The 23,204-nt window shown below is 33.5% G+C and overlaps 1 protein-coding gene across 1 annotated transcript in view; it reads right to left on the bottom strand.

Moving 5' to 3' along the window:
• Positions 1-23,204, bottom strand: part of AP3B1 (adaptor related protein complex 3 subunit beta 1) — a 219,240-nt gene that overhangs the window by 49,804 nt on the left and 146,232 nt on the right. The window contains exons 21-22 of the mRNA XM_033110712.1: positions 19,354-19,426; positions 13,185-13,291 (exon numbers count right to left, since the gene is read on the bottom strand). Of these exons, the coding sequence (XP_032966603.1) occupies positions 13,185-13,291; positions 19,354-19,426 (180 nt within the window). The remainder of the gene's footprint in view (positions 1-13,184; positions 13,292-19,353; positions 19,427-23,204) is intronic.

Consider the following 23,204-nt stretch of genomic DNA (forward strand, 5'->3'; position numbering starts at 1 on the left):
AAATTAAGAGAGTATTTAAAAAATATAAAGAAGGGGTTATTAAGATATTTAGTCAAACAACTTAAAGCAGTAACTTAGTCCCCATTTTACTGTCTTAAATATTACATGTTAAGTAATAAAAGGAACATGTAAGGAGCACAAGTACTTTTTAGCTTGATAGGAGTGATTCTCTCAGTGATGTACTAAACTAACATATTAACAATCTAGTCCTTTAAGAGTTCATCACCACTAAACCAGTATTATAAGACATGTTAAAGTGACTTCTTTAAGAAGAAGAGGAAAAAAAAAATCAAAAACAGAAATAATAAAATGACAATAACTACCTATCTATCAACAATTACTTTAAATGGATTAAATGCTCCAATCAAACATACAGAGTGGCTGAATGGATAAGAAAACAAGACCGATACAAATGCTGCCTACAAGAGACTCACTTCAGATCGAAAGAAACACACAGAGTGAAAGTAAAGAGATGGAAAAAAATATTTCATGAAAATGTAAAAAAAAAAAAAAGCTGGAGTAGCAATACTTAATAACAGACAAAACAGACTTGAAAACAAAGGCTATAATAAGAAACAAAGAAAGACCCAGTAATCCCACTTCTGGGTATTTACCTGAAAAAACTCAAAACACTACTTCAAAGGAACATGTGCCTCCCTATGTTCATTGCAGCTTTATTTAAAATAGCCAAGATATGGAGGCAACTTGGGTGTCCATCAATGGATGAATGGATAAAGAGGAGGTGGTATATGTACTCGTATACAATGGAATATTACTCAGCCATAAAAAAGAATGAAATCTTGCCATCTGCAACAACATGGATGGACCTAGAGGGTATTATGCTGAGTGGAGTAAGTCAGACAGAGAAAGACAAACGCCATATGATTTCACTTATATGTGGACTCTAAATAACAAAGTAAATGAACAAATAAACAAAATCATAGAGAACATTTTGACAGTTGCCAGATGGGAGGGGGGTTGGGGATGGGTGAAAAAGGGGAAGGGATTAAGAAGTACAAATTGGTAATCACAAGAGTCATGTGGATGTAAAGTACAGCATAAGGAATATAGTCACTAATACTGTAATAACTATGTATGGTGTCAGATGGGTACTAGATTTATCGGGGCGATCACCTCGTAAGTTATATAAATGTCTAATCACTATGTTGTACATCTGAAACTAATATAATATTGTATGTCAACTGTAATAGAAAAACAAAAAAATTATTTAAACCCCCCCGCCAACAATACAGCCCTTTAAACGGACACCAGTGGGAATGGATTCTCTAATGATAAGGCTGTAAAACAGGGAAAGATTAATGTCATTCATTTAACATACTTTTGATGAGCACCTATTTTGTGTCAAGCACTGGGCCAATAAAACAGCCCTGTCTTACCTTACAGGAACTCAGAGTCTAAGGCTTATTAGAATTCTGATACACTTTTAATGTAAAAGACAAGGCAACTTTCTTGTATGCTGACGATGTTTGTTAAAGTAAGTTGATGTCTCTTTACTTTATTTCCAATAGATTTCTATAAATTTAGAATTGGAAGGGACCTCTATCTACTATAGTCTTCTAATTTCACAGATGATAATCTGAACTTAACTCAAATTTTCATATACTAGTTTAAATTTACAAGATAACTTTGTCAGGTCACATATTCTGTGAAATATGGATATCAAAGCTTCAGTGAAAATATGAAATAAATGAGTTTCTGAAATTATGTATTTTAAAAATCTTATGAAAACTTTCAAATGTACACAAATGCAGAGAGACTAAAATAATGAGTAACTAGGTACTCATCAATAAGTTTCAACATTCGTCCAATGTTGTTTAATCCAACCTTTCACTCCACCTCTGAATTATTTAAAAGAAAATTATAGATATGATGTAATTTTATCAGTAAACACTTTGATTTGTATATCTAATAAAGACTTTTAAAGAAAACTTACAATACTATTATCACACCTGAAAGAAAAAAACAATTCCCTTTAATTCATGCAAAATACAATCAGTGTTCACATTTCCCTACCATATATGTCTTTTCAGAGTTGATTTGCTTGAATTGGGAATCAAACAAGACACACACATTACATTTGGTTGGTATCTCAATCTAAATTATGCATTTTAAAGCAGAACTTACTGAAATTTTGTTTCTTTTTTTTTTTTTTTTTGAGCAAAGTGTAAAGTAGATCTTTGGCATTAATTTAACAGATGGGGGGATATTTATATATTATGTAATGTGGAACAGCTGCAAATTTAAAGAAATAACCCTTATTGACAGGCTTATAAAGCTGTCTGTAATTACATTCCTGAATGATTTGAATAATAGTATGTCTGATATGTTCTAAGATAAGTGGCTTTTACTTTTCTTTGATATTAGGGTCATATACTGTACTTATCTATTTTTACTTCATGCTCTCCTCTCTCTGGTAATAAATTAATTTCTTAGTGTTAGTTGGGCATGTGCCCTACAGTTAAATTCATTTTCTTTTCCTTTGAAGAGAAACAAAGTTTTGTAAGTATCCCAATAATATTTTCCATGTTTAGGTCAGGTTTCTCATGTCAAAAGATTTAATACTATTAAAATAATACTTAATCAATTTTCCATTCTATGCACTGCCCTGTGTTCAGAAAATTTTTGGCAAGCTTTTTTAAGGTACCAGAAGTTAGCTTTGTTGATGTATGATTAAATAATAATACATGACTGGCCAGTACGTAATAATCTAAGATATCTTAAAGCTTAAAATTGTATTTTTCACTGCAAATATTACACAAGCAATACAACTTGAAATATAACAGTTGATAGTAACACAAAGTTGAATCAAATTTGGATATGTAAAATAAAATTGCCAGGAAAGATGAAATCTTTTCTAAACAAATGATACTTTAAAAACCTCTAATTTCCTATTATCGTGCATTTAATTATAATAAATAAAAGCTAAAAATCATAATCTTAGGAAACAAGTTGGTAGTCAGTGAAGTAAGCTCTGAAAAGAGTAAACCCACAGCAAGCAAAAGTAACTACGCACCAGAAAGTAGAAAGAAAAGGAACAGCTTTCTTTACTATCTCCTCTTTCATCCCTCAATTTCTTGCAGGTTTATATACATTTTCTTTGTTTTGGTGGGTGATTTGGTTTTTTATTTTTTTGCGATAATAATTACTAGTTCTTTAATAACTATAATTAGCATATCATAGAGTGGATTCTTCATGGTGGAGAATTTTATTATAATATCGACAAAGCATGAGTATTGTCCACCAGTCAGGACTTAGATTGGCATATATTTGCTTAAACCAAATAAAAATATTTTGCCAGAAAACCCCTGCAACTAAAAAGTAATAAGGATGTCTTTTAGAAAATTAGCTCCTTTTAGTAATCTAGGAAGGAAGCAATGCTAATGCTGTTATTAACCATGAGACCTCTGAAGAAATGCAGAAATAAAGAGATGAAGCAGGATGGCACACGTTAAAGTTTAATTTAAAAATTAAAGCAACTCACACCCAGAAGAGAACTGAACAAAAGAATAAGATGGGATATGGCTAGGCAGTGAAGGCATAAAATACTGTCAAACTTTAATTAAAAAATGTTTTCAATTTAAGCAGACCCAGGCCAGTGATTTTTCATTATTTTTACCACAGTTCCATGACTACTGACATTTTCATCAGAACAAATAGAGGATTTTTCCCAAATTTAAAATGACAAAATTATTTTTATATTGACTTATAATTTCTTCCTCCTCTAAACTCAAAAGGAATTTCAGCTTAGCTGGACTTGTCTTTTAGCCTGGGGCTTGAATATACCTTACGTTTTTAAAGTAGGGTGTAAAAATATATTTCTTAAAAGATAGTTCTTCTATGAGAAAACAAACTTGATCACAGATGTATTATCATTTGTTTTGGGAATGAGAATGCATATACAAGAAATGTCTGGCACATGACCTAGTAAATGCTTGTATTCAACAAAGACTCCCTTCAAAGCAATCTGTCTTTGAAGACAAACTAGAAGAAAGCTGGCGCTCTGGCAGTATAAAGCAAGCAGACTGGAAAACAAAACTAAAATGCCCCAGCCTAGTATAAATGACTGATAGATAGATAGATAGACAGATAGACAGACACCTACTTGAGATAAAAGTCCATTTCAGAGAAACGGAAATCAACTTCAATTACAACTATCATCATTACAATACACAATTATCCTAATAATTCCAAATACTGTTTGGTAAATTTCAGAGTGAATCAGATTCTGCTTCTTGAATTATGGTTTTTTCTTCATATTGTTATAAAACTGACAGTGTAACCGCCATACCCAAAGCAGATCTGATAGATACTCTTTATTTTTCAGTTAATTTCCTGTAACACAAACAGGGGCGGGACCTCATCCCTAATCACAGACAACTATAACTTTATTAGTTGCCAACCTTTGTCAATAGCAAAGGCTATAAGCTTAGTTATTAGCCATTTTTCTATATTCCTTACATAAGGGACCTCACAGAAAAAATGATAAACACTTGTTTCAGATGCTAAATTTGGTTTGTGTATAAAAAAAAAAAAAAATGCCTTTTTTTTTTTTTTTTTTGGCCTCACTCTGCCTGCTCAAATTTATTACTTATGGGTTTCCTTCTTCCTACCCTAGAGCCTGTAAGTCCTCGAGGGGGTAGGGGAGCCCTAATTACATGGCTTCTTGGTCATACTGACAAACTAAATGCTATCTTTTTGCTGGCCATAGAAAATTCCACGCTGGCTACCTGTAACAATGTGCACGGACCTTTGTTTAATGCTGTTGTTGCCACTGTCTCTACCCTGACATGGAGAGGCTTTACTTCTTCATCGAGTGAAGTGATGCTTCATAGTGCCAAAGCAAGGAAAGTCGACAGTGAATAGCATGGGCTGTGAAAATGATCCTTCTACTTCTTGCGAGAGAGGAAAAGTAGTTCAGATATCTAAATTTTAAACCCTGTTAAATGTCAAAAGTAACTCTTGTTAGATTTTAATCTGTAATAGTACAGGGGAAACGAAATAGGTGGGACTGTGAGTTTAGCCAATATAAAATAATAGCATTAATGTACTAATCAGAGAAATAACAATAAATAATGACAACTTATATGCACAGAAATTCCCAAGTGGACAAGACTATGTCACAAAATGAACGCACTTAGTATACTGTAATTACATACTTTTGAGGCAATCTTTATGTTCCTACTTAACTGTAAGCCCCCCGAGGGCAGGAACCGAGCCTGTCTTGTTCACCACTACATCTCTGGCACCTGCCTCATGTTCTGACCTGAATAAATACTTGTTGAATGACAAACACTTAATTGGCATATGTGCAGTAAGAAATTTGGTCTCACTTAAAGAGAGGTCTGGACTTTGTTGGTAGCTCTTGAGAGGTGATCTCTAAACTCTTGGAATTTCCCCAGTGATAGCAGTATCTTTAGATTTCATGGTGGGCCCCTAGAGGGACCATACCTGGTAGTTTATGCCAGTGAAGTGATTCATGGTGGGACCCTAGATAGCTAATGCTAAGCAGATACCTCAGGATGGGAACTGGCCACATCAGAAATGCCAACCATATGATTATAGGTTTGGGGCTTTGGACCATTGGTATCAACCTGACCTGGAGGGGAGGGCTGAAGGCTGAGTTCAACCATGTAGCAACAATTCAATCAATCTTGTCTATGCAATGGAGCCTCAGTAAAAACTCTGGAAGCTTGGTGAGCTTCCCTGGTTGGCAGTACTGCACGCACACTGCCACACTTTGATGTGAGTTGGGTAATCTGGAAGCTCTGAATTTGGAACCCACTCAGAATCTCCTCTATGCGTCACTTCCTTGGTTGGTTCTAATTTGTATCCTGTTGCTATAATAAGACTGTAATCCTAAGTATCGTGCTTTCCTGAGTTCTGTGAGTTGTTCTAGTGAACTGTCAAACTTGAGGGTAGTGCTAGGAAACCCCGACACTTGCGGGTGGCCTTCGTAGTTTTGGGCTGACTTAACCAGTCTGGAAGACTACGTCCTTAACATGGAGTTTGGTTAACTCCCAAGAAGCATATTGTATCTAATTGGGCTTTTCTTTTTGCAACTATGGTTTCTCTTCCATGGACTGTCCTTGGAATTATTTACTATTCCTCAATATATTACCTCTTTATTCTATAATGATCATTTTTCTTAATGAACCTTCCTGCACCCTCCTAAATTAAATTCCACTTAAAAGATTTTGATTCATGAGGTTCAAATCTGTTATGTTACAGCAGCTAAGTCAGTGCTTCCTCACTAATATGCCACAAATGAGTCAGAAGCGTGCTGTGCTGTTGTCCCCACCATTAGCTCTCAGGAAGGCGGGGGTGGGGGTTGGGTGGAGGGGTTGTGGTGACTGGAGCACTAGGGCTGGGTGCCTCCCACCTCCTGCAGCATTCTGTTTACCCAAGAGTATATTACAAATATTATCGCTTTTCAGTATGTACTGTGACGTGAAACGATTGGAATGCAATGAGTTAAGGAATGATTACTACAATTTCCCTATGACAGTATGTCCCCAACATACTTTTTAGCATCAGATTCAATTATTCCAACCTATATGTGCTATAGTTTAGCCACAATGAACTACTCTCTCTCCAATACTCCAAGTGCATTCACACCTCGGGTTTTGGCATACACTATTTCTTCTGTCAGTGATGTCACTCTTGTTCTACTCCAGCCACTGAGACAAACTCTTACTATTCTTCAAGATTCAGTTCCAAGATCACATACGTAAATTCTTCTCTAAGAGATCTTTGTCACCCAGTAGCATCTGGCAGACTTCTACCTCTAGTACAGCACTTCTTATTACAAGGTAATGATTCCTCTGTTTCCTGCCCTAAACTGTGAGTTTCCTGACATCGTGCTCTACGATTCATCTCCTTCTTTGATTCATTTTACTTGGCCGTTTCCTCTGTTGCCTCTTAAAGCATGATGTTTCCTAGAATTCCATTTTCTCACCTCACAAGATAGCCATGGAATAGAATTCAAACAACTGCATGACCATTATTTCATTTCCTTCTCACGAAAACACAATTATTTAGGGAAAATATTATCTCCATCTCATAAATTCAAAATCTGAAGTTTATGCAAGTCAAAGAATTGCCCATAGTCACAATGACAATAAGTAGCTCAGCCAAGGGTAGAAATCAGGTCTTTAGACTCCAAATTTAATGCATTTCCTAAATGTTGCCCTGCCTTTCTAAGTGAATCCTTCATATTTTAAGTTGGTACTCTGAAAGTTGGTACTCTGAAAGAAACCTTCTGACCTGTGGTTAGGTGCTAAAGAACCATAGGTATTATACTTGCATTATGGGAGATCCATAATTTGGGGGATTGCCTTTGGAACCTCATAATGTTGTAAGGTCAGAACTCGTAAGTCATTTTTTCCCCACAGAAACATAAATCTTAGATATTAAGTGAACAAATTAATAAACTTTCTTATATAACTAGCTTGAGAAGAAATATACCAAAAACACCAAGAATGAGACAAGATTTCATGCTGATGTTTATCAGCAGAAAATATATTAAAATAGTTTTTAGAGGTAACTTTAACTGCTGAATTTTCTTTACTACTTTTGTACCCCAAAAAGTCATCTAAGCAGAAAAGACTGGCGTTACACTCCAACATCTCTAATACCAGAGGTGAACAAGTTATCTTTTTTCACATTTATTCTTATATGCAAATTGACTTTTTTCCCCTTCACTCTTTTCTCATCCCCTCCAAAAGCCTAATATTCTGAGGATTGCTGTTTCTATATTCTGGGGATTTGATGTATAATAATTTAGAAACTCTTAGCTTTATCTAGTAAAAAAAAATTCACTAAAGAATTCAGTTTGTTCAATGAAATACTACGGCAGGAACTAAAATATTTCTTCATTTTTTAGCCATCTGTTGGTCAATTGCTATTAATCTCATGTAAGACACACAAATACAATGCTGTGTATGTTTCATCTATTTATTTTCATAAACTTCAAATCATCCCAGCATTAACTATTGTCATTGTTTTGAAATTCCATCTTAGGTTCACAGATTCCCGAAATATTAGCATTAGCAAGAAACATGGAGATCTACCTTGCCATCATTTTAGAGTTGAGAAAACCAAAGGACTTGTTCAATATCAGCCAGCTAATTACTAGTGATGATTCAGAAAGACAGACTTAGACATTAGATGTCAATAACAAGGACTCCTAGGCATTCATATACATTTTCCTTTTCACTTAAAAAATAATTGCTTTTTGGACAACAGACATAGTGTACCTTGATTAGAGAAATTCTGGAAAATACTGAAAAACATAAAGAAAAATATAAATCATCCACCATCTCATCATTCAGAAAACCTCTGAAAACATTATAATGCATTTTCTTCGAATCTTTAATTTTCCCTGTATTTAAAAACAGTATGAATGTACAATTTTACAAAATTGAGATAACATATATAATAGTTTGTATTGTTTTATCACTTTATATTAATATTTTCTCATCTCATCAAATTATTTAATAAAAACATCTTTTACTTTGATTCTGCCATACTTTATGTAACCATTATTCTCCTATCACTAGACAGTAAGGTTATGAACAACCATGCACATAAATCTTTGAATTTCTAATTTTTTTCTTAGGAGAAAAATCTAGACATGAGATTACTGGGTCAAAGCGTATGCATATTTTGATAAGTCTTTATATAGATGGCCAAATAGCCATCCAGAATGATGTACTAATCTATACTTTCATCAGTGGAGCAGTATATAATGCCTGTTTTATTGCATCTCTCACCAACACTGGACATTGATTTTTATAATTTTTGCCAGTGTCACATAGAAAATGATTCTTTAAATTTGTATTTATTCATTACTACTACTAAACATTTTTTCATGTATCTATTATCTATATTTCCCCTTTTATGAGTAATGTTTTTATTTTTGTCCATTTAAAAATGTTTTTTAAAGTGCACAAATGTATTTATTCACATACAGAAAAATAAACATATCTTAAGCGCAAAACTCAATGACTTTCTTCATAAACTGAATACACCCATGTACCAGCATTTAGATGGAAAAAACATAACACTTTCAGTACTCCAGAAGCTCCTCTTGTGTTCCTTTCCAATCATTAATTTTCCTAAGGGTAATCACTCTTCTGACATCTAATAGCATAATTGTGCCTGTTTTTGAACATCTGCCCATTTTTTATAGTAATAATTTTGTTTTAAACAATTAATTAGTATTTATTATAAAACACTTTAATATTACATAAAAGAAAGCAACAAATCATCCAAAAATAAGTTCACTTAAAATAATTACTTTTAACCATGGTTACCATCTCTGTAAGAATGGATGGTCAGAAATACAGAGAAACAGACAAGTTATCCTTCTGAATGGGATTATAATCTTACTTTAATTGAAGAAAAAGAAACTAAAAAATAAAAAATAAAAAACTAAAATAAAAAACAAAGCTCCAAAACTTCAGATAAATGTTCTTTGAGCATATACAACCCATTAAGAGATTTGAATCTCATTAAAAACAAAAACAAAGGCTGTTTCAATTTTGCATATTATGGATTCAATTCCTACTAATGAAAAGTGAAATGATTAACATGAATCCCTTCATCCTTTCCTCTCCCTACCTATTATGTTTGCTTTCTTATATTATTTTTATTTAACATTTACACTTAATTCTGTGACTATCATTTCCATTGATATTGATTCTATTATTCTGAATCATCCTTTAATTGGCTTGACTAGAATAATGCCCCCACCCCCATTTTATCTTTAAAGGTGAACTTAGTTATTTTCATGTTTGAGAATATCTATGTGTAGCTTTTATAAAGAAAACAATTTCCTTGGCTTAGAATTTCTTTCCTTTACAAAGCTGTAATGATAATGTAACAACAAAAAATAATAACAGGAACTACTTAGTGCTTAATATACATCAGGCACTGTTATAAGCATTTCATATATGTGAGGTCATTTAATACTAGCAACAACCCAATGAGATACCGTGTTTCCCCAAAAATAAGACCTGGCCAGACCATCAGCTCTAATGTGTCTTTTGGAGCAAAAATTAATATAAGACCCAGTCTTATTTTAATATAATATAAGACCGGGTCTTATGTAATATAAGACAGGGTATAATATAATATAATATAATATAATACCAGGTCTTATATTAATTTTTGCTCCAAAAGACACATTAGAGCTGATGATCTGGCTAGTTCTTATTTTGGGGGAAACACGATAGGTAGCGGTATTATCTTTATTTTACAAAAGAAAAAAATCTGAGGCACCAAAAGGTAAACTGACTTGTCTAAGGTCACTCATTTTGTAAAGTGGCAAAGATCTGATTTGAACTCAGTCTGGCTCAAGAGCCTGTGCTTTTAACTGCTACATTATACTGTTTGGAATGTTTGCAGTTGGCACATGACTGGGGGAAGGGACAGTAAAGGACGCTACTAACTTGAAGGGGAGAAGGCAAGGGAAGACAGATGCCGTGCAAAGAACAGATTCACACAATAAAAACTATACTATGTTCCTCACAACTTTCAATTGTCCTGTTGGACATTCATGAGGTGAAAACTCATTTAAAAGTACCTGATCCTAGAACACTTTACATACAGTACAAAGGAATTTTCTTGAGAGGTTTTAATATACTAGTTTTCCAGGAATGGCACTACCAGAGAAACCATGTTTTGGAAATTTGTATTACATGGCAACATGACAGCCCACAGCATTTGAGTTGCTAAGACAACACACCTGTATCACTCTGCAGTTACAGCTGCCACATTCATCGTAGCTCTCCATGTGCACCAGCATCATTTAATTACTTCATCGCATTTCTAGTGTCGTCATAGTCAAGAATTTATATATCAATGTAATATTACTTTATGATAAATTACTCTTCTTTCTTCTTTCTATTCAATTAGGGCAACATGTTGATTTTAAAATTATGGATGTTCTCTTATCTATGAATTTCATTTCAGGATCCAAAAGGCTCCTATATGTGTAGAGGTCCCAAACCATTATACGAGTGTTGTAATTTTTAAGGGTTTTTCTTTTGCTTTTTCCTCTGATGTCTTTAGTCTACTTCTTTCTAAATTCGTACAATAATGAGAAAACCTACAATTTGGTTGATTCATCTTCTTTCTTAAGTACTGTTTGGAGGGCCGGAGGTGAGTGGGATTAGGAGCGATGTCATTCTGCATCAGAACACTCAGTTTATTTCTACAGTTTCCCCTTTTGAAAGTTCTACTCCTTTCCTTATTTGCTTGTTGCTGGTGGACTTCTGGTTGCTGGTGCTTGTTGCTGGTGGACTTGCCATTCTTATTGCTACAATTCGACCATTTTGTTAGCTTTTGGGGATGAGTGTTGTGTCCTGTTTCACTCAGCCATATCACGTGGCAGTCCTTTTTTGTACACTCTTTGGATGGAGTGTGTTTCTTTTCCTTTGAAGAGACCATCCCAATATTTTCCTTAGTACTAAAAGTATCAATTACTTTGTGACAAATGAAAATTTACTACAAGCTTTTCTAATCTCAACTGTATTCTTCTTATAGCTAATAAAGTAGAAGACCCCTACTCAGGGTCCATTATCACATATATCACTTCCAAAAATAGTAGTTAGTATTTATTGAGTGATGACAATGTGCCAGTCACTGTTCTAAGAACTTTACATTTATTATCTCCTGGGTATCATAACAATCCTGTGAGGTAGATACTATCTTCAGAGGAAACTGAAGTGCAGAAAAGTCACCCACCAATTTGCCTAAGGTCACACAACCAGTAAGTGGCAAAATAGGGATTTGCACCCCGGTCACCTGGTATCAGAGCCCAGGGTATTTATCCACTACCTTACTGCCTCCCAAGTTTTTTAGGGGCTTCCTTTCCCCTCAAGGACTACTTCATTACAGATTTTTTGATTACCACTTCCGCTTTACAGCCTACCACAAATGCTCAATAAATATTTATTACTTAAATAAATGAAAGACCTAACTGCTTATTTTCACTGTTTTCCCCTCTCCCACCCCACATCTTTTAATGTGCCTTTTCCTTTTAGCAACAAGAGCAAACTAAAATCCCCAATACTCTTTTCTGAGTGGTTAAAGATAATTGCATCTTACAAATAAAAACAACATTATAAGCATAATAGTTTTCGCCTCTACTTTCTAAGTGAGCTGACCAAAGCTGAGCAGAAATGCATGAAGCTCTTTCGGGTATTTCTTTGCATGGCCTTGGTATCACATTTGCTTTGGGGGTGGTGAGGGGAGTTTTGGAAATCATCTACAAGAACTAGGTACTCCTCTTTCCCACTTCTGGCAGAAGCAGCTCTATGCTCCCTGGCAGCTCAGATCACCAATTATGTGCCCTGCCATCCTTGGGAAGCAGGGACATATCAGATCTATTCTAGCTACCTGTGCTCCATCAGAACTTACTGTTCTATCTCTTAGTTTGTCAGATTTCTAACACAAATTAACAGGAGGTCAAGCATATCGACAGAGTACACATCCTAGGCAGCATGCTTGATTTAGAGTGAAAGGTTTGTGGATATAATATGCTGACATAGAAAAAGTGACTGCAGTTTCAGACACTATGACAGGCTGATGGTTTTGGCCTTATTTTGAGATAGGCAAGCCTCTTGCCTCCCTCCAAGTCACACCCCAGAAGTAACATTAAAGAATTTTTTTAGAGACACCAAGGAACGTAAATAAATGCATGAAGATAACATAAAGAGAAATACAATCTTGAATTTGAAAATGAAAACAGGTATTTTTAGTAGCCTACGGTTAAAAAAAACAAACAAACAGCATGGTAGAAAAAGAATGATTATGGGAATGAAAGTCTGTTAATGTAGACAATAATTCTTTATGGCAGAATTTATGTACATAAACTAACTCAAGGTGGCACAGAACCCTTATATATTACAGATGTATAACAGTATTAGAGAAAAACGTACACATGATAATTAAATGTAGATAACATAAATAAATTGAGATGATAATGGTTTGGGTAAATTTAAAAATATCTACAAAATTTAAAGGTCAAATATGCATTCAACTTGTTAGAGAAGGCACTGTCAAGACTAAGAATCTACTTCAATTCTTTGTATTTTAATAAAAATGACACAATGGCATCATTTGAAAACTGAACTAATGTTATTTTGAAAATTACTTACACTGATGACTGATGAAGAAGTTGACAAATTTAAACCTTCAAGATCAGCTATTAAGCTTGGAGAAAGAGCTGGTATGGGAAGTGCAACTGGAGTGAATACTGGGTTAACTGCAAGAAAAAGCCCAAATTAGTAAAATGTGCATGAAAATTTAATAAATATTAAAAGCAACATTTTAATTTTGTTAGTAAATCTAATTAAATTACTTTGATTAATAAATCTATGACAATTCTATCTAACATCTTGTTTTGGTGAAGTTATTATCAAGTCATGGCAGTTGTTAGTCTTAGCTTTCAAAACATAATGGCAAATCGTGTAACAAAATAAGGATATAAATATCTTGAGTAACAGTTTTTGAACATTTTTATCACATAACACTATCGCTGATATCTACTATCCAGCTACTTCACTAAAAGAAAAAGGTAAAGAGCCATTTTGTCAGACCAATATAAAGAATAACAGTAACTTTCAAGAGAGTTCTCCAGTTGAGTTAGAAGTCTTAAAAGGGTGTTTAAATCCTTTCTCTATTTTATTCTCCTCTGTCATAATTACAGGGGCACAAGCTATCTAATTCCCTTCTAATTATACTTTGTCAGCACAAGCTATGCGCTGGATAAAAATGTTTATTCAAATACTCCTATGTACCAGAGATCAGATACTTGAAAATCTGAAAACCTTTTAAAAATGCTAATCTGATCATGTTACAACCCTCTTTAAGACTGCGTAGGCTCACAGCTGCCTATAAAATGAAAATCCAACTCCTTAAGTGTGCAAGGTCTCTATAATCTAGCCCAACACTGTCCAACAGAACTTTCTTTGATGATGGAAATCTTCTATAGATGAACATTTATAGATGAAAACTGGCACTGAAAGTTTATCCTAAATTGGATTTGAAGCCAGTTGACTATGCTAAAGTATTTAATTAATGTATAAGAAACAAACTGACTCTATGTAGTTATATATATATATATATATATATATATATATATATATATGGCATATATATATATATGGCATACAGATTAAAAAGAGATACCATTTCCACCTATCAAATTGGCAAAGACAAGTTTTAAATAGAAAATCCAGCATCGGAAAGGCTATAAGGAATCTGGCAGGCTCAGACCAGTACTGTGTAAGTTGGTATAATCTTTGTGGAAGGCAATTTTACACAATAGAATTCTTCAAAGTCTTTGTCCCGGAAATTCTACTCCTGAGAATTTATCTTAAGGAAACAGTCATAGGGATAATGCAATAATATACTTATGATGATGTGTATTGCTTCACTGATTATGATAGCAAAAAATAAATAAATAAATAAGTGGAAACAAGTTAAATTTCCAACAATAGTAAACCTGTTAAATGGAATTTATTACAACAATATAAAGGATAACCATGCAGTCATTAAACATAAAGTTGTTAAAGAATCTTTACGGCCTGGAAAGGAATGTGTATGACAAACAGACAAAGAAGCAAGTGATAAAACAGTGTCCCGGTAAGATCTATTTTGAGGGGAGGTGATATGCACATGAAAAGCATCTGAACTGATGTGTCAGAATGTAAACCCAGGGTAATTGGATTACAAACCCATTTTATTTTCTTCATTTTAAAAACTTTCTACAAAACATTGTTTTCTTCATGGAAGTACATTTAATAAAGTAATTATACAATTATTCTTCTGATCAAAGTTTTGCTTTAAAATGTAAGAATAAGTAAAATTTTTAATATGTAATAATTTAATATGAAGTTATTGAACTTGTTAAATGTAATTTGCTGCTGCTGCATCTTCGTTATCATCTCCATCATCTCTAACCCTCATATAATGCTTCTCATGTACCCAGCACATTTTTAAACGCTTTTACATTTATCAACTCATTAAATCCTCTTAATATTCCTAAAAAGTGTGGCTATTATCATAATTTAAAGCAATTAAAGCAGAGAGATTAAGTAAGGTACCCAAGGTTATACAGTTAGTAAGTAACAGAACTGGGATTCACACCCAGACAGTCCAGCTCCACTGTCTTCTTAGCCACTCCACTCTACTGTCCCACTCCAATTTACTCAAAGATATAATATCACATATCATAAAGCTTATCTGAAGCATGATTACCGGTGGCTAATAAAAATTTTAAAAAGACTTTACAGTTGGTTTTACTAACATTGTAATTATACAGGTTTACATTTCCTGTTTTTTAAAAAAAACACCAGAATATGATTGCTGCTTTATGATCATCCTATTGAGATGACATTGCATGGAGTACTAAAAGACATTTTAATTTCCAGAAATATAAAATATGTCTGGAAAAAAGAAAGCATAGTGCCTCATCTAAGCCTCATCTATTGTTAGGCCATATATTATCTTAGCATAAATACTTTCTAATGTATTATCAACTGATCTCATAAAAAGTCATATAATATTATGATCTAAAGGAACTGTAGAAATGTTCAGTCATTCTTTTTTTCATTTCATACATGAATAAAATGAAACACAAATTAACTCACTCAATTCATTAAAGCCATACCAGGGCCAATATCTGTGCTTCTGATGACATCCCCTCAAAAAATGCAGTAAGGAAATATCAAGATACTTCATTCAAAATCACAGAATGCTTTTTTGTGGAGCCAGTCTATTGCTAGAGTTGCTAACTATACTGCTTCCTTAGAGAAACAATGATTATTTCAGGGGGTAGGTAGCAAGCTCTTTCACTCCTCCATGCCTTTACTCTCCTTACTCTCTTCTCTTGCCTCGAGCTTCTTGATTAATTCTTACTTATACTCAGGTTCAAGTGTTACACCTGAGTACTGCTAGGTGGGTTAGGTACCCCAATACCTAACAGCATATCTCTTTCTTATTTCATTTATAATGTGACAATCTAATTACCTGCTTATGTGGTTCTCCCATTATACTCTGAGAGGTTCCTTGGGTAGAGACAATGTTTTATCCATTTAGAATCTTTAGCATGTAGCAGATTACTTTGATCATAGCAAGTGTTCAATGAATGTTTTCTGAGTGAAGACATAGGTAAATTCAGGACTTGCGGTTTTCCTGATATGCAGTGGGTACCGAACAAAATAACCTTTGTGGATTATGATGTGCCTCTTACATAAAACATAAGCAATGTGTCTGCCCCTCCTTCAAAATTAATCTGAGAACTCAAGCCACTGGAGATTGACTTTTTAGTTTTTGATCAACAAACTGTCATGGGCAATAAAGAACTACTGCAGGCTAAAAAAGCAGCATATAATGAAGTCAGTATTTTAAGAGCCATGATCAACAACAGTATTCTTCCATAACACTCTACTTGTCTGTATCTGTAAGCTCATACTTCTGCCATAGGCCTTTGTAGCATTTTAATTTTTTGTTTCCCTCCTCATTTTTTCACTATACTCTGTACCTCTATTACATCTCTTATATACAATGTTACTTGTTCAGGTACCTGGGTCCCTAACTAGATTTCAGTCTCTGGAAGAGAATGACTAAATTCTGTTTATCTGTTCTAGCAGGTAGCAAAATAACTTGTACTTAATAGACATCCACAAATATGGGCTGAACTGATTTGTTAGAGTTTCAAGTGTCATTTCCATAAAATATTTTTTAAGATATAGTTTTTGGATATTAAAAGCAAACAGAAATGTTCACTATGTTGAGTTAAAATAAATATAAGTTGGGATGAAATTTCCCATGAAACAAATCTTACACTGAAATTCTTAAAACTTAATATTTAAGAAAACCATTGTTTCTACATATAAAAACAAGCTTTTTAAAAGAACCAAACAATAAAAATTACGTAATTTTACAGGTTTCTCTTTTTACCTTAGCTGCCAGGAAATCCAGAGTCAGATATAAGGAGAAAATATAATTAGTGCATTGTAGTATCTTGTAACATTTACTCTTAATTCCTTTTTAAAAATGCTTGACTGTTGTAAATTATGAAAGTTACATATGTATGTAAAATATTTATCACCACAGAAAGATACAAAATGTAAAGTAATCTTTTATTTCTCCTCATTTCTAGTTTAGAACTATATTCCAAAGGGATTGGAGCTAACACTGTTGATTATTTCTTCTATAGCCTTCCAGAAATAAATAATGTACAATCATGTTTGTGTTTGTGTGCAGGATATAACTCCTCTTTTATTCCTTTTTAAAAAAAAAACACAAGTGGAATCATGCTCTTTATGTATTTTTTTAAATGATCATATTTTGGATATATAACAACATAATTAACAGATAAAGATTTGCCCCATTTTTTTTTTTAAAGATTTGGAAGTCAGTGCTATAACTATAGTAGGTTTTTTTTTTTTTAATTGGGGGAACAGTGTGTTTTTCCAGGGCCCATCAGCAGCTCCAAGTCAAGTTGTCCTTCAACCTAGTTGTGGAGGGCGCAGCTCAGCTCCAAGTTCAGTTGCCGTTTTCAATCTTTAGTTGCAGGCGGCACAGCCCACCATCCCATGGTGGGAATTGAACTGGCAACCTTGTTGTTAAGAGCTCGTGCTCTAACCAACTGAGCCATCCAGTAGCCCCAAGATTTGTTAATGGTTACATTACCCTATTCATAGATATTTTGTTTTCAAGATTATGCTGCTATAAATAACGCTGCAATGAAATTTTTATATATAACCTTGCATATTTTATTAATGCAACAAATATTACTGGGAGCCTACTATATGGTGAATATCAGTGAGTAAGACAGACAAGGAAGGATTCTTCTTTGTCCTAACTCTATTATAATAGGGTGAGACATACAATAAACAAGTAATAAAAATATTTAAGGTAATTTCAGATAGTGAAAAATGTCATGAAAGCAGTCAAGAGTGATTAGTGAAGGTGTGTGAGTGAAGGTGACTATTGAGGGGGAATTAGGGAGATACGAGGAAGCCTGCCATCAGATCTGAAAGAAATGTTCTTAGCAGAGGGAGCAGCAGAACAAAGGCCCTTGGCAGGAAAGGGCCTGGTGTATTTCAGAAAATCAAAGGAACAGAGCAGATAAGAAGGAGCAGGAGTCAGATCATCTAAGGTCTTAGAAACCTTAGAATGTGGACTTTAAGTGTAAAATTAAGCCATTACATTAAAACAAGGATGGAGTAAGATCTGATTTTGCTAGTTTATCTGTAGGACAGATTCCTAGAAAAGAATTTCTAAGTCAAAAGGTGTGTGCAATTTACGTTTGATAGATGTTGCTAAAATGACTCCAAAAAGCTGCTCCTACTTATATTCCTATCAAAAACATACGTAGAATGCCTGTTTCTCCAAATCTTAGCAATAATGGATGTTGCTTGAAAATCTTTGCCAATAGGTGAAAAATTATTCAAATTTGGCTCCAATTTTATTTTAATTTCTCTATATTAAGTATTTCTCCATAGCATACATTTTAATTTCTCTGTATTAATAATTTGCCATGCCAAATGGAGACAGTCCAGGTAAGTGACATAAATAGAACAGCTCTATGTTCTGTTTATAAGAATAAGACAATCTAACTATGAGAGTAGTTTAATAGTTATGAAATCTTGTTGTTACTCATCTTCTAGCGCAAAACTACCTACTACAAAGTCAATTCCACTACCTCTCTCATAATACAGGAGGATTTAGGGGAGATGATTAATTTATATCTTTGCACACTTCAGTGAGTATATTTGTAGGATTCCAAGTTCTTAGAAGTAGATTTGCTGAGACAAGGACGTTTTTGCAGTTAAAATATTGATAGGTATAGTCATACTGTTCTTCAAAAGCTTTGTACACATTTCTGTTTCTATCAAAAGTGTGGCAAGTGGAAGACGGTGTTCTTTACATTTCCATTTACTTTCCTAATTCCGTCCCTCCTTAAATTATGCCTCAATCCCCATAACCAACTTTTAACAACGCAGAAGTTGTTATATAAGCATATTTATTTACTAAAACAAGTATAAACTACTAAAGCAAAAGATCTTACAATGATTTGGTACACTTTTATTTGACCAATTACAATTATTCAGGTGATACAAAACTGTATGCTAAAAAGATGAGAGAAAAAGAGACTAATAGAATTGTTTTCTAAAATTTGCTTACCTTATTATTCATCTATAAATCTTTCACAACAGGTGTTAACATATTTTGAGACATGTAAATGAATGGTACCATAAAAATAAAAACTACTAGTACTAAACCCAGAAGAAAAATTTCAATTTTAATACTTACAATCGTCTAGATCTAGAAGGGAAACATCTTTGGTAGCAGGACTTCTATCTTGCTTTGTTTTTTTTTCTTTTTCCTATAAAATAAGAAATATTTTATGTATTGTATGTTCTATTTTAAAATCTATGAAGTAGTCCTTACCGTTTCAACAAAACATTTGTCCTCTGCTTAGTCTTCCAAGAAAAAGAAAATCAAATAAAGCTTCCAGTTTTTGAATCAAATTTTTTATTTCAGTTAGCATATAGTATTTCTTCTCCACCATGCAAACTGTTAATTATTCTAAAATATGTTGTGTTTAAAGATTATAAAGGACCTTCAGAAGAAAACTTAATGGGAAATAATTATTTTATAATTAACTGTTACAGCTGTTACTACAGTACACATATATGAACAAGAACAATACATCAAATTATATGTTAGATAAGATTTGTAAACGATTTTAAGTTCTGTTTGTTTTTCCCCTTATGCCAATCATCAGAAAAAATATTTTCAAGGATCATACAATACTCATTCAAACACTAACAGAAAACATCAGCATTGATTTTCTTTCACAAAATCATTTCTGCCACCGAAAACTACAAATCATCTAGCAGGGTTTTTATTTTTTCATTAGTTATTTAAAAACATTTGCCCCTTTCTCCACACCTCAAGTGAATATCAATTTCTAGGACTTGGGTAAAAAAATAGAAGAAATGTTAGTTTTAAAGCTGAAATGTAAAAGTTACAAGTAACAAGAACAGGTTGAGAAAGAAAATGCCATCTCAACTAGAATATCATTCCTGTGAAGAAAAATGTGTAACAAAAGGAGCTTATCACCATGTGACTTATCAAAATGCCATGCTGAGCACAATGGGTGTAGCTTCCTATAAGCTATAATGGTGCATGACTGGCTTTACGGAACTGTAACCTCCCCACCTGAAAAATTAGAAACCTATCAAATCAAGATGAAGTTAAAGCTGGAGGCAGGTCTATACTTCATTTTCTACTTCACAGCTAAGAGTTTGTAACAATATCTATTAAATACACATCAGGTCACGTACAACAGAGGACAGAGTTGCACGTGAAACTGGTATAAAGCCTAAAACAGAAAGAAAAAAGGCCCTAAAAAGGACAGACTTTCATTGACTTTCTGAGAACAGCAAATAAGTGGTGACTGAAATACAACATTAGCAATAGATAATGGTCATTTCTACTGAATTGAAAAAGCCTTGCATTCTGAATCAAGGTTTTAAAAAGCTTCGTGATGTGTTTGGCATTCCTCTCTTATATTTCATTTTTCATTTTAAAAAATCCATAGTAAGTTCAAAACATTTTCATACTTAAAGGATCTACTATAAAAATAAAAATCTGAATTCTAAACAAAGAAGTTAAGAGCCCTATTCTATCAAACATTTCTCCATTTGCAATTCATCTTGGTAATAGAGACAGAACCTGGGTAAATGCATATAGGACTTGAGGCAGGAGATTTTTCTTGCTCAATGCATAATTCATGTGCTCCGCCTGCAAAGTGTGTAAAATGAGAATTTCACACCGCAGCATGAGCCATGGAGCTGCAGAGAAAAGGCAGATGAAATCATATTTTACTGTGTGAATTTTATTTCTTACCCTCCCAATATTTATACAAAACCATCATTGACAAACCAAACACATTGACAGATCACCCACTGTTTCTATTGTGTTAGTACTTGAGAAGAGATCAGGCAGAAACACAGACAATTTGTTTTTGTATATTTTTTAAATAGAGAATTAGGTTTTTAACAGCTGAGTGACTGTATTAGACTTTTATAAGGACAACAGTAACTGATCTTAAAATCTCACTACAAAAATACCTAGTTATCAATTCATCATCCTCAAATCTCCATTTTGTTTCTATGGTATTCGATTATACACCTCAACACATCAACATTTTCAAAATGAAATACAAAGTCACAGGGTTAAGAAACTGATTTCTATTTATTTCATTACAAATAATAAATAAAATATCCTGGAAATCCTTATTAAGCTCCAAATAATACAAACAAAAATATGTAAGAATAAATCTGCAAAGATTTTTTAATGTATTATGCATGTTCATTTTCATGCTGTTTGAGGAAAAAAAGCAAGTAGAAAAAAAGATCTGATATGACAAGCATCAAATATGCTTCCTAAGAGGAAACCATTGTAAAGAATTTTGAAATTTAAAACTATAAAACAGGGTAAGTGATATATAAAGTTTGTCAACCCATACTGTGCTTAGAAATCAACAAAAATTCAAGGCTAATTTTCAGCCTCACAAGGCAAGGTATTTGCATGAAATAGTTTCAATTAGAATTACCAACCAAGGACAATTTAATGACTCTCTTGCCTTCAAGTCATCTAACAAATTTGATTTAAAAAAATCTGAGGCTGACACTTAACATTGTGCTTTAAAACAAAAGTACATTACCAGCAAATTGAGACTTCTTTATAAGTTAAGAATTAGTCTAAACTGTTAAACAAATCTTCCTTACTAGATTACACCTACTTCAATAAGGAAGCTTGCTTAATGGCATTCACTTTTAGTTCAAGATCTCAATTGAAGTGAAATGATATTCTTTTCTGGAGAACTTAAAATATGAACTAAACTAGGAAAGATGTAAATTGAAAGAGGCAAGGCTTTGAATTGTCAGAAAAAAACAGTTATTCTACGATATTCACAGAAGTTATATAATTGCAACACACATAAATACTTGTAAAAACACAAGTAAAACTTGTTTCCAATATCTCAAATAGAGCAGAAAACCATTCAGAAAATAGTTCCTTTCATTCTTATCCATGGTCTATCTCAGACTACATGCCAAACATCCTTTATCCCCAATTATTTGGGGCAAAGAATTATTTCATGAAAAGAATTAGACTCAAATTAAAATATTTTTCCATGAAATATATTTCAGAAACAAACACCTACAAATAAAAATATGCTTGCCTATCAAAATAATTCTAACTGAAGATCAAGATAATTTTCTTCGGTCTTTACTGACAATATCTGATCTCAAATAAGAACATTTCCCAATCAATAATAAAAACAAGCAAACATGACACCAGAATGTATCAATGTATCATTATAGTTTTGTGTCTTATGGATATGCTGGGGCATGGTGTTGAATGACAAACACTCCAGGAATGTAAACAATTCAACAATGGTTCTCAGCCTTCGATTGTCCCTACACCATTCACATGAGTAATACCCTCTCATTAGTAACATTTTTTTATTCCGTATAGTCATTCTCAACTAGAAGTGGAGGGAGCACCCTCTGATATAGGGCCACTTTCTCCTCAGCTTATATTTTCTATAATAAGAGAAATGATATAAAAGGAAGAACAAAGGCATAGAAATGGGAAAACATACAACACATTAAGAGAACTGCAAATAGTCCATTTGGATTAGCACACACACAAAACAAAGGGGGTTAAAACTGGAAAGGTAGGTTTGGCCATGCAAGCCTGAGGGGTGTACTGAACTCAAATGACAATGGAGCATCATTATAGCTAATGTGAACATTAATCTGGCATCTGTATAGAAGGACTGGGGCTGGGGAAGCGACAGAGAATGACCAACAGCAATGGCCTATGAGAGAGGTAATGAAGAAATGATCTAGAATAGTGGTGAAAGAAAAAGAAGAAATAGCTATGAGAAATAACACACAGAATCTCTACGACTTGGCAACTGTGTAAACATACAGGATGAGGGAGGAATCAAAGATAATTCTGGGGCTACCAATCTGGGAGAACAGAAAGAATGCTGGTACCAAATGGTAGAGCATGTCTTCTTTTGGCTATATTAGGTTTGGGAAACCAGTAGCTCCTGAGAGATCTAAGAATTTGGTTTGAATTTG

The sequence above is a fragment of the Rhinolophus ferrumequinum genome, chromosome 7 (assembly GCF_004115265.2).
Source record: "Rhinolophus ferrumequinum isolate MPI-CBG mRhiFer1 chromosome 7, mRhiFer1_v1.p, whole genome shotgun sequence".
Lineage (NCBI taxonomy): Eukaryota > Metazoa > Chordata > Mammalia > Chiroptera > Rhinolophidae > Rhinolophus > Rhinolophus ferrumequinum.